Below are 12,891 nucleotides of genomic sequence, written 5' to 3'. Positions count from 1 at the left end.
CAACCGGTTTCGACAGTGCAGAACTTCGTGATCGTGAACTAACCTCCGCCTTAAACTTTACCCCGGAAACCATTGAAGATCCAGCCTGTATTTGAGGTGAACCCACAACATTAATCATGTCTAAAAACAGGAGATTTACGTTAATATTTGGAGGATTTATAACAGCAGTAGCTGCTGCATTTTACCCAATATTTTTTCATCCTCTCGCACACACAGATGACTACAGTAAGTAGCGACGAATCACACTGGTCAATTCTCTTAAAAGAGCGTATCTATCCCTTTATACAACGACAAGTTTAGAGCTAGCTTTCAAAGTTGTTAGCTGATTGCTATCACACCGTGTCCTCAACTGGTCACAGTGACCTTCTGGACAGAACGAATTGTGTTCAAGTAATATGGCACGGAGGGGGGATGTGGTATATGGCCAATATATCTCGGCTAAGAGCTGGTCTAATGCACGGCGCATTGCGGAGTGCCTGGACGAAGCGATTAGCCGTGGTAGGTTGTCTGTATAGCACAAACCCCCAAGATGCATTCTTACGAGTACAATCTGGTTACCAACGCAATTAGAGCAGTAAAAAGTGCTGTGACTTCTCATACCCGTGGTATACGATATTATATACCACGGCTATCAGGATTCAAAGCAACCTGTTTACATATACCCTATGTGACGCATGGTTTTCTTGTTTAACTTGATCAAAATATATAGTTTTTCAAGGGCTGTTCAGTTGTAGTGTACAGTACAGCTTGATGATGGTGGTTTTGGGCACTCCTGACTCAAACACCGTCACAAGCCTCTGCAAAACTATTGAAAACCCCACCCACTTCCCTGCAGAACAAGTCCAGAGGGAAAACCGAGCAGGAATTAATCAAGCAGATGTGCAGCCAGTGGGCAAGTATTCGATCAGTTTCTGTCACGCTTTCAAATACCACCCTGCTCTTACTTCTTCGTCGTGGTTATGAGTTAATTTAGATGCGCGGGAGTTAATGTAGATGCGTGGGTGTGAGTGAGTTAATGTAGATGTGTGTGTGTGTGTGTGTGTGTGTGTGTGTGTGTGTGTGTGTGTGTGTGTGTGTGTGTGTGTGTGTGTGTGTGTGTGTGTGTGTGTGTGTGTGTGTGTGTGTGTGTGTGTGTGTGTGTGTGAGAGAGTTAATGTAGGTGTGTGTGTGTGTGTGTGTGAGAGAGTTAATGTAGGTGTGTGTGTGTGTGTGTGTGTTAATGTAGGTGTGTGTGTGTGTGTGTGTGTGTGTGTGTGTGTGTGTGAGTTAATGTAGGTGTGTGTGTGTGTGTTTGTGTGTGTGTGTGAGTTAATGTAGGTGTGTGTGTGTGTGTGTGTGAGTTAATGTAGGTGTGTGTGTGTGAGTTAATGTAGGTGTGTGTGTGTGAGTTAATGTAGGTGTGTGTGTGTGTGTGTGTGTGTGAGAGAGTTAATGTAGGTGTGTGTGTGTGAGAGTTAATGTAGGTGTGTGTGTGTGTGTGTGTGTGTGTGTGTGTGTGTGAGTTAATGTAGGTGTGTGTGTGTGTGTGTGTGTGTGTGTGTGTGTGTGTGTGTGTGTGTGTGTGTGTGTGTGTGTGTGTGTGTGTGTGTGTGTGTGTGTGTGTGTGTGTGTGAGTTAATGTAGGTGTGTGTGTGTGTGAGTGAGTTAATGTAGGTGTGTGTGTGTGTGAGTGAGTTAATGTAGGTGTGTGTGTGTGTGTGTGTGAGTGTGTTAATGTAGATGTGTGTGTTAATGTAGATGTGTGTGTTAACGTAGATGTGTGTGTGTGTGTGTGTGTGTGTGTGTGAGTGTTTTAATGTAGATGTGTGTGAGTAAGGTTATGTAGGTGTGTGTGTGTGTGTGTGTGTGAGTTAATGTAGATGTTTGTGGGTTGCACTCTCCACCTGGAATTCTCTTTAAATAAATTAAATAAATCTTACTATACTTTCTGAATTCTCAGGTGTGAAAGTATGGTCTGATCCTTACAAGCCAAAGTGATTTGTGACACGGCGGAGCCAGCGATGGGAGGGATGAGTCCACCAATGCTATGGATGAGGATGAGCCTGAATCCCAGTTAGACGCCTGTGTGACTGAATGCTATGTGTGTGCTTGGATGAGTGTGGAGAACGAGTGCCGGCTACTTTATCCTATGAATAAAGTTGTGCACTCAAACCAAAGTGTTTTTTTTAATTGTTTCATGAAATGTTGTTCTCTATTTGGGGATTAACAATTGAGTTGTCTCCCGCAAAATAAAATCTGGTAAGGAACTATGGATTGGCCTAGGTATGTTCCCGTGTTATTCCCGTTTTCGAATGTTGGAACGTGCGAGTAAGAATGTTGTTTTTGATTCAACTTGTTTTTTGGGATACGGTTTTGAATGAACTTGGTTGAAGAGGCCATGTTTAGGTTGCTGTCGCTGTGTCATTGGCGTGTCCGCATTGCATTGGGTGTGATACACAGCATGTCCACAAGGTGTCAGTCTTTACTTTGGGATGGGAGGCAGACTTAAACGTTCCCAGTAGGCCTATGTCCTAGATGATTGGTGCAGAACATTTAAAACCAGCTAATAACCAAATGTATGAGGATACACTGGAGCCAAGCATGACTAAGCGAAAGTGGTGTGGACCGTCTCCACAACAACGGGAATGTGCCCGTACTTGAATACCTATAGAAACCTCTGCCCATCCCAAACTCCACACGCTCAGCTGTTCTGTAGCAGACAGGCAGGAAATGGTCAAAATTTCATTATTTTTTACGAGAGAAATCTCCGAACTAATGAACGAGAGCAGCGTGAACTTACGAAAGGCACTCATCCAACAACCATTTCACTGACCTGCGCTTTCTTTCCAGAATGCAGAACCCATGCGAGTCCCCGCAGAATATTTTTCAAAAGAAAAAGAAAGGGGTTCTGGAGAAATGATAGGATTTGATTACCTCCCCACAGAGACGTTGCATTTTAATGTTGTTTGCAGTTCAGTCCACACTCCAATGAAGCCTGTGCCTGACACTCAGTAGGAGAAAACACAGCCAGGGCCTATAACACTCAGCCCTCCCTCTCAAACCCCCAATCAACAAACGCTATTGTTTATGAAATGTTGTTAATGTTGGTCAATGTTCATAAACAAAAGAAAACTCGAGGGCCCAGCGAGCACACTTGCGTCCAGAATAAATAGTGGGGTGGGAGGTGGGGGGTGGGAGGTGGGGGGGGTGGGGTGGAAAAAGAAAAGCGCAAATTCCTGTCATTCCCTGCTGGTGTTTTCCAGATTCCTGCAATGACAGCTCCTGGAGTGTTTGAGTGAAGTTAGGAGACTGAGGAGAAACCAGAGAGTACGATGGGAGGAAGAGAACTGCATTCTTAAGGGGACGCGTCACACACACACACACACACACGGATACATACTGACTAGAGGAAACATTACACTGCTTCCTATAAGCCAGACGGGTGTGCTACACACATTACCGGCTAATGCCTGCACACACTGTATAGTCCACCTCGACAGGTCCGTTCTCATTGCTGAACATTACCCTCTCATTCAAAACCGGATACATTTTAACCTGTCAAACATTTCCCACTTCACTCACAGGGCCCGCCCCTAGTGGATTCTGTCGGCTTTACATAGGCTGGCTTTCTGTTCTGCCAAGGACGTGGACGGGAGTCCCTCACCGCGCTGCCCTGTGCGTGGAAGACACGACCCCGCCGTGACCCACAGCAACCCACACGTTGGGTTTCCAAAACAGTTTCATCACCAAGCCATCGGACCCTCAAAAACATCCGTCCATACCTATTGATTGCTTGTCTGGAGGTAACGAGGGCTCTTAAGTGTGACTTGTTAGGGCCCACGTTCCAGAGCATTGGTAATTGGCCACTCCCCACCCCCTAATTGCTAAGGGTTGACAGGGTTGACAGGCAGACAAACAAAGAGGATTCAGAAACAGCAGGAATGATTTAGATTAAGCGGGAACTCTGTGTAATATACTACTTATGTCCTAATGGGGAATATATCAGGCATGGAAATGACGTTAAGAGTACTCCGTTTTGTGGATACACAAGGAAATGAGAATGAAAACAAATAAAATAACTGTAACGAGCTCCAACGGTCGATAATCAAAGCCAGAGCGAAGCTCTGGGTCACCGGGCTTGTGTTGTGGGAGAAGTTTTCAAATCACATCGGGGTGACTTTTACTGCTCTGCTGTCTGTAGAGTGCTTTGTTTTTCGCCATCACCGAGTGGGATCGTTTTGGATAAACGGGACACACGTAGTCGTGTTTTGGTTATTGCGAGGACAATTGTGGTGACATTTACTAGTCACTGAACACACAGGCACAAACACACACAATCTCTGTCTCAACCTTACCCACTGCCAATTAACCACGGTCTAAAGCCGAATTCCTGTTCTCCAGTGTAACTACTCTTTTGCCCTCAAAAACAATGTACCATAGCACTGGGCCACATTCTTGGGTTACCAGGCCTAAATGCTGTGGAAACAGATAGCGTACGTTTTTAGCAATGTCTGGAAAAAGCATATCCCGACAGGCAGCCCGGCCGGCCAAGTGACAGGGAGTGTGGTCTGGGCTGAGCTAACAGCTAGCTAGCGTTACTACACCTCATAGCCCGGCGAGAAAGACAGAGGGAAGCGTCCTGGAACACACATTTACACGCGCGCACGCAAGAACGCACACAGACCCACATGTTTTCTGTTTCGCGTGGGTTTTCATCAGAGTCCTGTGGATGACAACTGAAATTCAAAACTGAACAACAATGTTAGACTTACTGGAAGGCCATCATGGTCATTGTGTGTGTGTGTGTGTGTATGTGTGTGTGTGTGTGTGTGTGCGCGCGCGCAGCGAGCGTGCGTGCGTGTACTCGTGTTGAACAATGTTCAAAAATGTCAGTGCAGAACCACAGTACATAATTATGGTCGGTGTTGAGTTCCATTGCCGCTGCTCAGTTTGTGGAGGTTTTGCTGCTCTGTTTGTTGAGATCTGTATTTTGTTTATTTCAGCAAAGCTGTAATTGAATCAGTGTGCATGGACAGGGAGTATAGCACTCAAACGCACATCAATGCCCTCTGCCTTTTCTTAGTATTTCTTTTCGTTTATGTGTCATTTTGAAATGATTAGGCCCATTCATAGTGGTCTGTGGACAGATGAGTGTGTGTGTGTGTGTTTGTGTGACATCAGCAGTGTCTTTTCACTCTCTTCTGGTCCCATTAGCTGACCTCTGAGGTGCAGATCTGTTCATCCCATTAGCTGGCTGAGTGTGTCCTGCTCCCTGTGACAACAATCCTTTATTTCAACCTGATTGCGAAAGCAGACACACATAAGAGGCAGCGGGAGGGGCGGGACTCGGCGACCCCTTATTCGCTTAAAACAGGTTTCTCCTTGGTCAATCTATAGACATCTATGGGTTAAGCTCAGAAAGGGTTCTTAAAGGAAGTCAGTGACGCGTTTAGGCCACATTGTCTGGGCTTTAGTGGGAGGCGAGGCGGGGCCAGACCTGGAGGTTTCCTCCACACAGCCGGCAAACGGGAGATAAGAGGTGAAGTGGTCTTGAGTGGTCTCAGGGACAAATACCGCGACACAACCTACTGAATCATGGTTAGCGGGTGATGCGTCTTTATTTCCCTAGCTTGTTCGCCACAGATTATTTCCGCTTTACAAACTGACCCAATCTGTACATGTAGTTTTCTGCGCTAACGTATCCGGCCAGGGCGTAGATCCTTTACACATAGCACTGATCTGACTTGGACGTCAATCAAACAGTTCAGTTTTCAGAGGTTCCATTGTGACCTTTATTTCCATCAATCATTTAACAGCGGAACAGTTTACAAGGGCCACTGTCAACATTACGGTGGCCCACATCGTACGCAGTCTTGCCGTTACTCGGAACATTCCAGAGCTTTCTAAAAAGTGACAGGATAAGATTTACTAGGCACATTAAGGCTTGACACTCTCATTTGTGAAAATAATTCCATGTCGTATCGAGGCAATCACCCAGTTTACATGCTGGGGAAAGCTCTTTAAACACAACTTTATACCCGTTCAGCTGATTTTTATTCATATTTCCTGGCAAGGCTGACTTGTTTGGAGTTTAGAGGGAACTAAATAAAAATAAAAAAACAAAGCCCCCAGTCGACCCTTAAGCACTGAGTTTCAGCGAACCACCGTAAAAGCCTTTAATGTTCTATGTGATTCGGACAACACAGTAGTTAATGGAACAGGGAACAGAGATGTGTGGGCCGAACGAACTCCACAAACGGTGCTTTTCAGATGATATGTTACTGAACACTTCTGTTTGAGTTGGACTGAAGCAGTGAGTCAAAGATTCACAGCACATAGATCCATTTCTTTTCAAGGCTCTTTGTCCAACAACAGCCTATTATTAGTGGTAAACACAGATTAATTAAATAACTCCAGCTATACTCTCTTACATACCACTGACGGAAACAAAACAAAACAAGGCTAATGGAAGTTTAATACGGCCGATGAATCATCAGGAATCATATAACGGTGTCTGTTTCTTTCGCAGATACACGCGCATGCGCCCTTGTGTGCACACGTTTTCTATTTCTCATGGGCTTTCATTAGAGCCCTAAGGATGACAACAAAATGTATGACTTGGCTTCATCCGAGGATTCTGGGAAAGTAATGGAATTTTGGAAGTGTTGACGGAACACAGGCGGCCTGCTCTTGGCCTGCCCCGGCCCGATGAGGAATTCTTCTTCCCATTGTGCATACCGGGCCGAGCGGCCCGGCCACAGTGCAGGATTTCGTTAGGCCTCTCAGGCCAGCGTAATGACACGTTTACATACAACAACTGTTGTAAAACAGCTTTCAACGTCACACCGCAGACTTTTCAGGCCTTTGGAACCAATTATGTCCGAGAGCCCGGGTAAGTCGGTAGAGCATAAAACCTCTACTACGTTATATAAGTACAGAGCCTTTCGGGAAAACGTTCAGACCACTTCACTTTCGGGCACGTTTTGTTGTTGTAGACTACCTTTGTAATTGATTCAGTTATATCATCTGAAATGTCTCATGTACATAAGTATTGAGAACCTTTATTCAGTACTTTGTGGTAATGCCTTTGGCAGAAATCACAGCTTTGTGTCTTCTTGGGTGTGCCTCTACCAGCTTTGCACGCCTGGATATTGGCATTTTCTCCCATTCTTCCTTACCGATTTTGGTGCTGAAGGATTAACCTTCCCCCCAGGCCTTTCTGGGTCCATTTTTCTTCAAGGGCCTCTGTTTTTTTACTTTATACATACTTCCCTCAATCCTGATCAGTCTCCCAGTCCCTGCCACTGAGAAGCATCCCCATAGCATGATGCTCCCACCTCCATGCCTCACTTTAGGGATAGTATTCACAAGGTGACATGTGGTACCTTGTTTTTTGCCCGAGATGTTGGGCTTGGTATTCAGGCCTAATAGTTTGGTTATTTCCTCATGCTCTCATGAGTCCAAGGGTATGTCATATGACTTTCACTCAGGGGTGTCTTCAGTCTAGCCTTTCTACCATGAAGCTCTGAATGATGGAGTTTTTCCATCAAGGAGTCTATCTATCAATCAGGCTTTTATAGTAGAGTGGCTAGACAGTGATTGTCTAGCCAATCTGCTATTCTGTACTAGAGAAGCTCTGCTATTCTGTACTAGGAGAAGCTCTGCTATTCTGTACCAGGGGGTTTCTTAGTCACCCCCTCGACCAAAGTGAGAGAAAATTATAGAGGCCGCTGTACTCCTGGGAAATGTCAAGGCTTTTTAATAACCTTCCCCAAATCTATGTCCGGACGCAAATCTCAGATATCTATAGAGTTACTCAGCTTTCATAGCTTGGTTTTTCCTCTGATATTATATAGACAGGTGTTTGCCTCTCTAAATCATGTTCAGTATATTTTAGGTGCCACAGGTGGACTCTAATCAATTTCTAGAGACATCTCAAGCATGATCAAAGCACACAGGATACTTCTGCACTCAGTTTGGAGTGTCACAGCAGAGGATCTGATTACTTTTGTACATGAGACATTTCAGTTTTTCATTCTCAATAAATTGGCTCAAAAACTGTTTTATACATGATTTATAAATGTCCATAACACAATAAAATGTGGAGAAGGGCTTCTGAAATCCTCTCTGGTGCATATAAATGCACTTTTATTCTGTAATATACATAGATTAGACTTGTGGGCATTGCTATCTTCACTGTCTATGGCCCTGTGTGTCCTTCCGCAGAGCGCACTCACACAACGTAAAGCCACATACTCTACGTGATGCCGCTGAGCCTGAGCCGTTTCTGCCACTGAACCCAAGTGAGAACTCCCACCTGAGCATCTAAATGATCCTCCCTGGGGTATCCGAACAGGAGAGCTCTCTCTCCCCCATCCCTCCCTCCCTCCCCTCCCTCCTCCCCCTCCATTCAGAGAAAGAAACACTAACCACATGTTTCTGTGTGGAATCCCAGACGGGCAGCGGACCAGACCAGAAGTGGAGCTCTTTGCCTCTCTCTGCCCCCTGGGCACGGCAGAGATCGCCCTGTAATTAGGCTGACAGAGGGGTTGACGGTGGATGTTGGACAGGGCCCATTGTTTGGGAATGATGGTGTGGGGGGGCGGGCGGGCGGGCGTGGGGGTGGTATGATGTCATTGCTGGTTTTGTTTGGAACGCCGCCGCCTGCCTGCGGCGGCGGTGCTCGGTACTGCCTTTGGGTTCTCCGGGGTTGTGTGTGTGTGTGTGTGTGTGTGTGTGTGCGTGTGTGTGTGTGTGTGTGTGTGATAGGTGATACAAAGAAATGGAGGGATCTCAACTTCCAGCAACCAAGAGCTATGTGTGTTTCTGTGTGTGTGTGTACCAATGTAAGTATATGTGTGTGTGTGTGTCTGTGTCTGTGTGTGTCTGTCTGTGTGCGTGTGCGTGTGTGAGCGTGCATGTGCATATGACTGATTGTGTGGTCAGAAAACCGCGCACACAGTTTTAAATCTCATTTGCCTTTTGTTTGAATGCTTTTAGATGGATGGATAGTTCAATGAATCATTTGGACAGAGGCTAGAGTTTAACTTGGAAGAGAGGAACGAAATAAAATGAAGTTGTGTTTGTGGCTCCTGGAGCCCTCCTGTACGTTATCGAGACCGCACAGATCTGGAATGTGTTGTGTTTCTGGATAACATGGTAAAGCCTGTCTAGGCCTATGGCAAAATGGCTGTTCAAAATTAAAATAAAGTTTTTGTATTCTATTATACAAAATATGTCGCACCTTCATTGTTGGGGACCCATTTATGGCTCCTTGGGCATTACTTAGAAACTACGCCGAAGTTCTGTTACAAAATGTCTGACTTCATCTACTCCATCACTGGACCTATTGATGAAATTCTAACTTTCATTAACAATGTAATCCCAGATATTTATTGCAACATTTTTGGTTTTCTCAGATAATATTTCAATGAAACAAGGCTGATTCAGGAGTGGAGGTTAGAATAATAGAGATTAAGATCACAGCTGATGTAATGGTGAAGTGTTTTGGAGAAGGGCCTTTGCCCAGATAAACTTTAAGTTCTAAGGAGTGGCTTTCTGTACCGTCGCGGTTGAACTCGAACACTGCTTTGGTAATTGCTGGAGGGGAACAAAACTCTGTTTCCAAAACTTTTTATCTTCTGCAAAATGCAACTTTCCTCTGGGGGAGGACCTTGATGTGTCCAGAGCGAGATGTGGAGAAAGGAGGAAAGACAGAGAGCAAGACAGTGAGATGCAGGGAGAAGGAAAGACAAGTTAGATGGAGAAAGTGAGAGATTGGCAGGGAGAGAGAGATTTGAGTGTGGTCGTAGTTTACATATATACGCTACGAAGGAATACATCAGAAAAAAAAACTACACCTTTCATTGGTTCTACATTCGCCTTTCCATAAATTGATGTGAGGGACAATGCAGTTCAAAATAGTTATACAAGCAAAGAATCCACATGGAAGTGAGGGAGTAACTGAAAATAACTAGTTAGGGAGTAACTAAAGACAGTTAGCGAGGGAGTAACTGAAAATAACTAGTTAGGGAGTAACTAAAGACAGTTAGTGAGGGAGTAACTGAAGAGAACTAGTTAGGGAGTAACTAAGGACAGTGAGGGAATAACTGAGGACAGTTAGTGAGGGAGTAACTAAGGACAGTTAATGAGAACTAGTGGTGAACAAAAGTAATGTTAAGGAAATTACAGTGACCTGGTAAACACGGTCGAATAACAAACAACCATTTCAACCCCCCCACCTCCTTCTCACCCCCACCTCCTTCTCACCCCCACCCCGTTCTCACCCCCACCACCTTCTCACCCCCACCCCGTCTCCATGCTTTCCTTTTACCTCCCTTTTCATTATCCTCTGTCTGTTTATTGTCTCTTTCTTCATCACTACTGATGAGAATATCCCTCTCTCCCCCTCGCTCACCTCATTCGCTCTCCTCTGGTTTTATTTTTCTTCCCCCCCTCCATCCTGGGGTGTCAGGCGGGCAGGCAACGCCTGGGGTGGTGTTGGTGGCTGGACCTCAGGGCTGGCCCCAAGCCCAGACACACCTCTCGTAGCTCCCTGCACTTTCCTGCCTGGCTGGCAGTTTGGATCCGAGCCCAGACTAACCAGCCCCTGTGTGAGTGTGTGCGTGTCCCTTCATGCACGCGTGCTGCATGGCGTGCTTGTGTGTGTGTCGGTCCGCGCGTCGTCCCCTGTCCGCGTGACCGCAGCACGACCCGTCGAGGTCAGACAGACGTGTGTCTCCTACACGGTTCACCAATTCGTGAACGATGCCATTCTGGTATGTCGGGCGATAGAATAACACGGTTTTACAAAATGGTTTCCTCTCTGCGGCACAATAAGAAGGAACAGGACCCGGCTCGGGATACGATGGGCCCTGCTACTGCCTGGGCTCACTGAGACAAATCCTGTTTTGTCATGTAGCCCTTTGAGGCTCACTGGCAAATATAACTGTCGTTATGTTGCCAGTGCTGCAAAACACTTGTTTTCCAGCACCTAAACAATCCAGGTCAATGCAATTTTTGAACATGAATGCACGTACGATAAACATAACAAAAGAGGGTTACCAAACAGTACACATCTACAATTGTGGGCTCCTGGGAGACCAAAAGTCCACGCGGCAAATGGGAGCCTGTATGTCACTTCATTAAGTGGAACCAGACGAACAGAGGAGGAGGAGCCAAAGTGAATGTTCTATCACTGTTCTGGCACATCTTGGACGCTCATGTCACTTTTTCCATGTTATGGTTAACTGGCCTGAGGCTCCCCCCGCCTCCTATCTCTCCGCTTCGTCTCCTTGCCTTCCCTCGGCCTCCCTCGCTCTCTCCTGGCCTGGTCTCTCTTTCCATCACTGCTTAAATCTTGCCCCGCTTTCCCAAATGCACCCGGAGAGATCACCAATAGAGAGGAGACACCAGAGAAAAAGCAGAAGTTTGTCCTTGAGAGGACAGGCCATCACGGAAGAGGCTGAGTGAACCTGACATTGAAGGGTGTCTACTGCATAGTAAACACATCTTGTGCTTGGATTCCAAAAAAAAGACACATTCGTTTATCTGTCTGGGGAAATTGTTATACAAATTTTTCACCCGTTCTTGTTTAAATTTGTTCAATGTATGTGATCGGTGTTGTTTTTGAAAACAAGTTTTGTTTAGTTTCTTCTCTCACAGAGTTTCTTGCCTGGCAGGGTTGGGACTCAATTTAAATAAATACCTTCTGTAGACTCAAGCTGCTGCCTTTGTCGTCCTGGCACGACAGTGAAATCCATCACCTGTGTTCCTCATCAGCGACCCAATTTAAGTTCCTCCTTCTCCAGTGTATCTTGTCAGTCCTTATTTGGATTTAGTTACACGGGAACGTTGTTTCTGTTTTTGTGTTGTAGTTTCAGTTTTTGTTAGTTGTTAGTTTATTAACAACTAATTCTATTATGCCTATTAAAAGTCCTCAGGTTCTCCCTGCTTGTTACCCTTCCTCGCTTTCTCTCTCAGTCTCTTTTTCTCTGTTTCTTTTTGTCTCTTTGTCTGTCTGTCTTTTTCTCTGTCTCTTTCTCTTTCTGTCTCTTTGTTTCTCTGACTCTCTCTGACTCTCTCTGACTCTCTCTGACTCTCTCTCTATCTATCTATCTATCTATCTATCTATCTCTCTCTCTCTCAGATCTCCCACAGGTCACCAATCGACATGCCGGCTGTTGTTGATGACACACGCTCACATTGCCCTCATGACCTCTCAACCTTGACCTCTTCTATTCACGTCCTCTTTCTAGGAACATGAAAACCCGCTACATTAAAACTGTCCATCCGTTTCCTGGTTGGTCATGTGGTTTTATTGTGACCAGGGCCCTGTCCCCTCACAACAACTCCCGACACAGCAAGCTCCCTTCATGGGCATTCAAGCCAAGCCATTACACTGATTCTTCACTCCCCCCCAGCCATTTAGACAGCTGATGGTGCTGTCAAAGCTCAAACCTAGACTGCGGTGGTCAGTGTGTGCTACAAACAACTTAGATCACTGCGCCACCTGGCAGGAGGATCAGGTGTCTTCTAAACCTGACCTAAACTGCGAAACAAATGCCTTGACTAAGCTTTCATAGGCAACAGTAATAAAGCGAAGAAAAACACCCCAAAATGGTCTCCGAACCAGTCAAAGGTGCTTGTACTTTTGTACTATTTTATTCCACAATCAGATCGTTCAAATTACATTAGTGTCCAAATTACATTAGTGTCCAAATTATCACTTGTCATTCATCTCAGTAATCTGTCGTGGCAGTGAACTAAAACCCGTTCCACTTGTTTCTCGTTAGATGGGAATGGGGCCTACTGATGCCTGGGACTTTACTCAGGAATTGCATCAGGTGGAAGCCATGACTCCACGACGAAGATGAGAGGGAACTAGTGGCGCTCACCTGCATGTTACAAATG

General features: G+C 45.6%; 1 protein-coding gene across 1 annotated transcript; it reads left to right on the top strand.

Annotated features, from left to right (window-relative positions):
- The first annotated feature begins 72 nt into the window (after window positions 1-72).
- Window positions 73-2,251, top strand: smim20 (small integral membrane protein 20). The gene is made up of 3 exons (XM_010887994.5): window positions 73-225; window positions 836-892; window positions 1,940-2,251. The coding sequence occupies exons 1-3, from the start codon at window positions 117-119 to the stop codon at window positions 1,975-1,977; spliced, it is 204 nt and encodes a 67-aa protein (XP_010886296.2). The 5' UTR covers window positions 73-116; the 3' UTR covers window positions 1,978-2,251.
- Window positions 2,252-12,891: the final 10,640 nt, after the last annotated feature.

Source organism: Esox lucius, chromosome 24, assembly GCF_011004845.1.
Source record: "Esox lucius isolate fEsoLuc1 chromosome 24, fEsoLuc1.pri, whole genome shotgun sequence".
NCBI classification, from domain to species: domain Eukaryota; kingdom Metazoa; phylum Chordata; class Actinopteri; order Esociformes; family Esocidae; genus Esox; species Esox lucius.
This window is presented reverse-complemented; position numbering and strand designations above follow the sequence as displayed.

Coding starts and splice junctions, on each gene's coding strand:
- smim20 (XM_010887994.5), top strand. CDS start 117: ATGTCTAAAAACAGGAGATTTACGTTAATATTTGGAGGATTTATAACA. Junction 226..835: donor CGCACACACAGATGACTACA/GTAAGTAGCGAC, acceptor ACTTCCCTGCAG/AACAAGTCCAGAGGGAAAAC. Junction 893..1,939: donor AGCAGATGTGCAGCCAGTGG/GCAAGTATTCGA, acceptor CTGAATTCTCAG/GTGTGAAAGTATGGTCTGAT.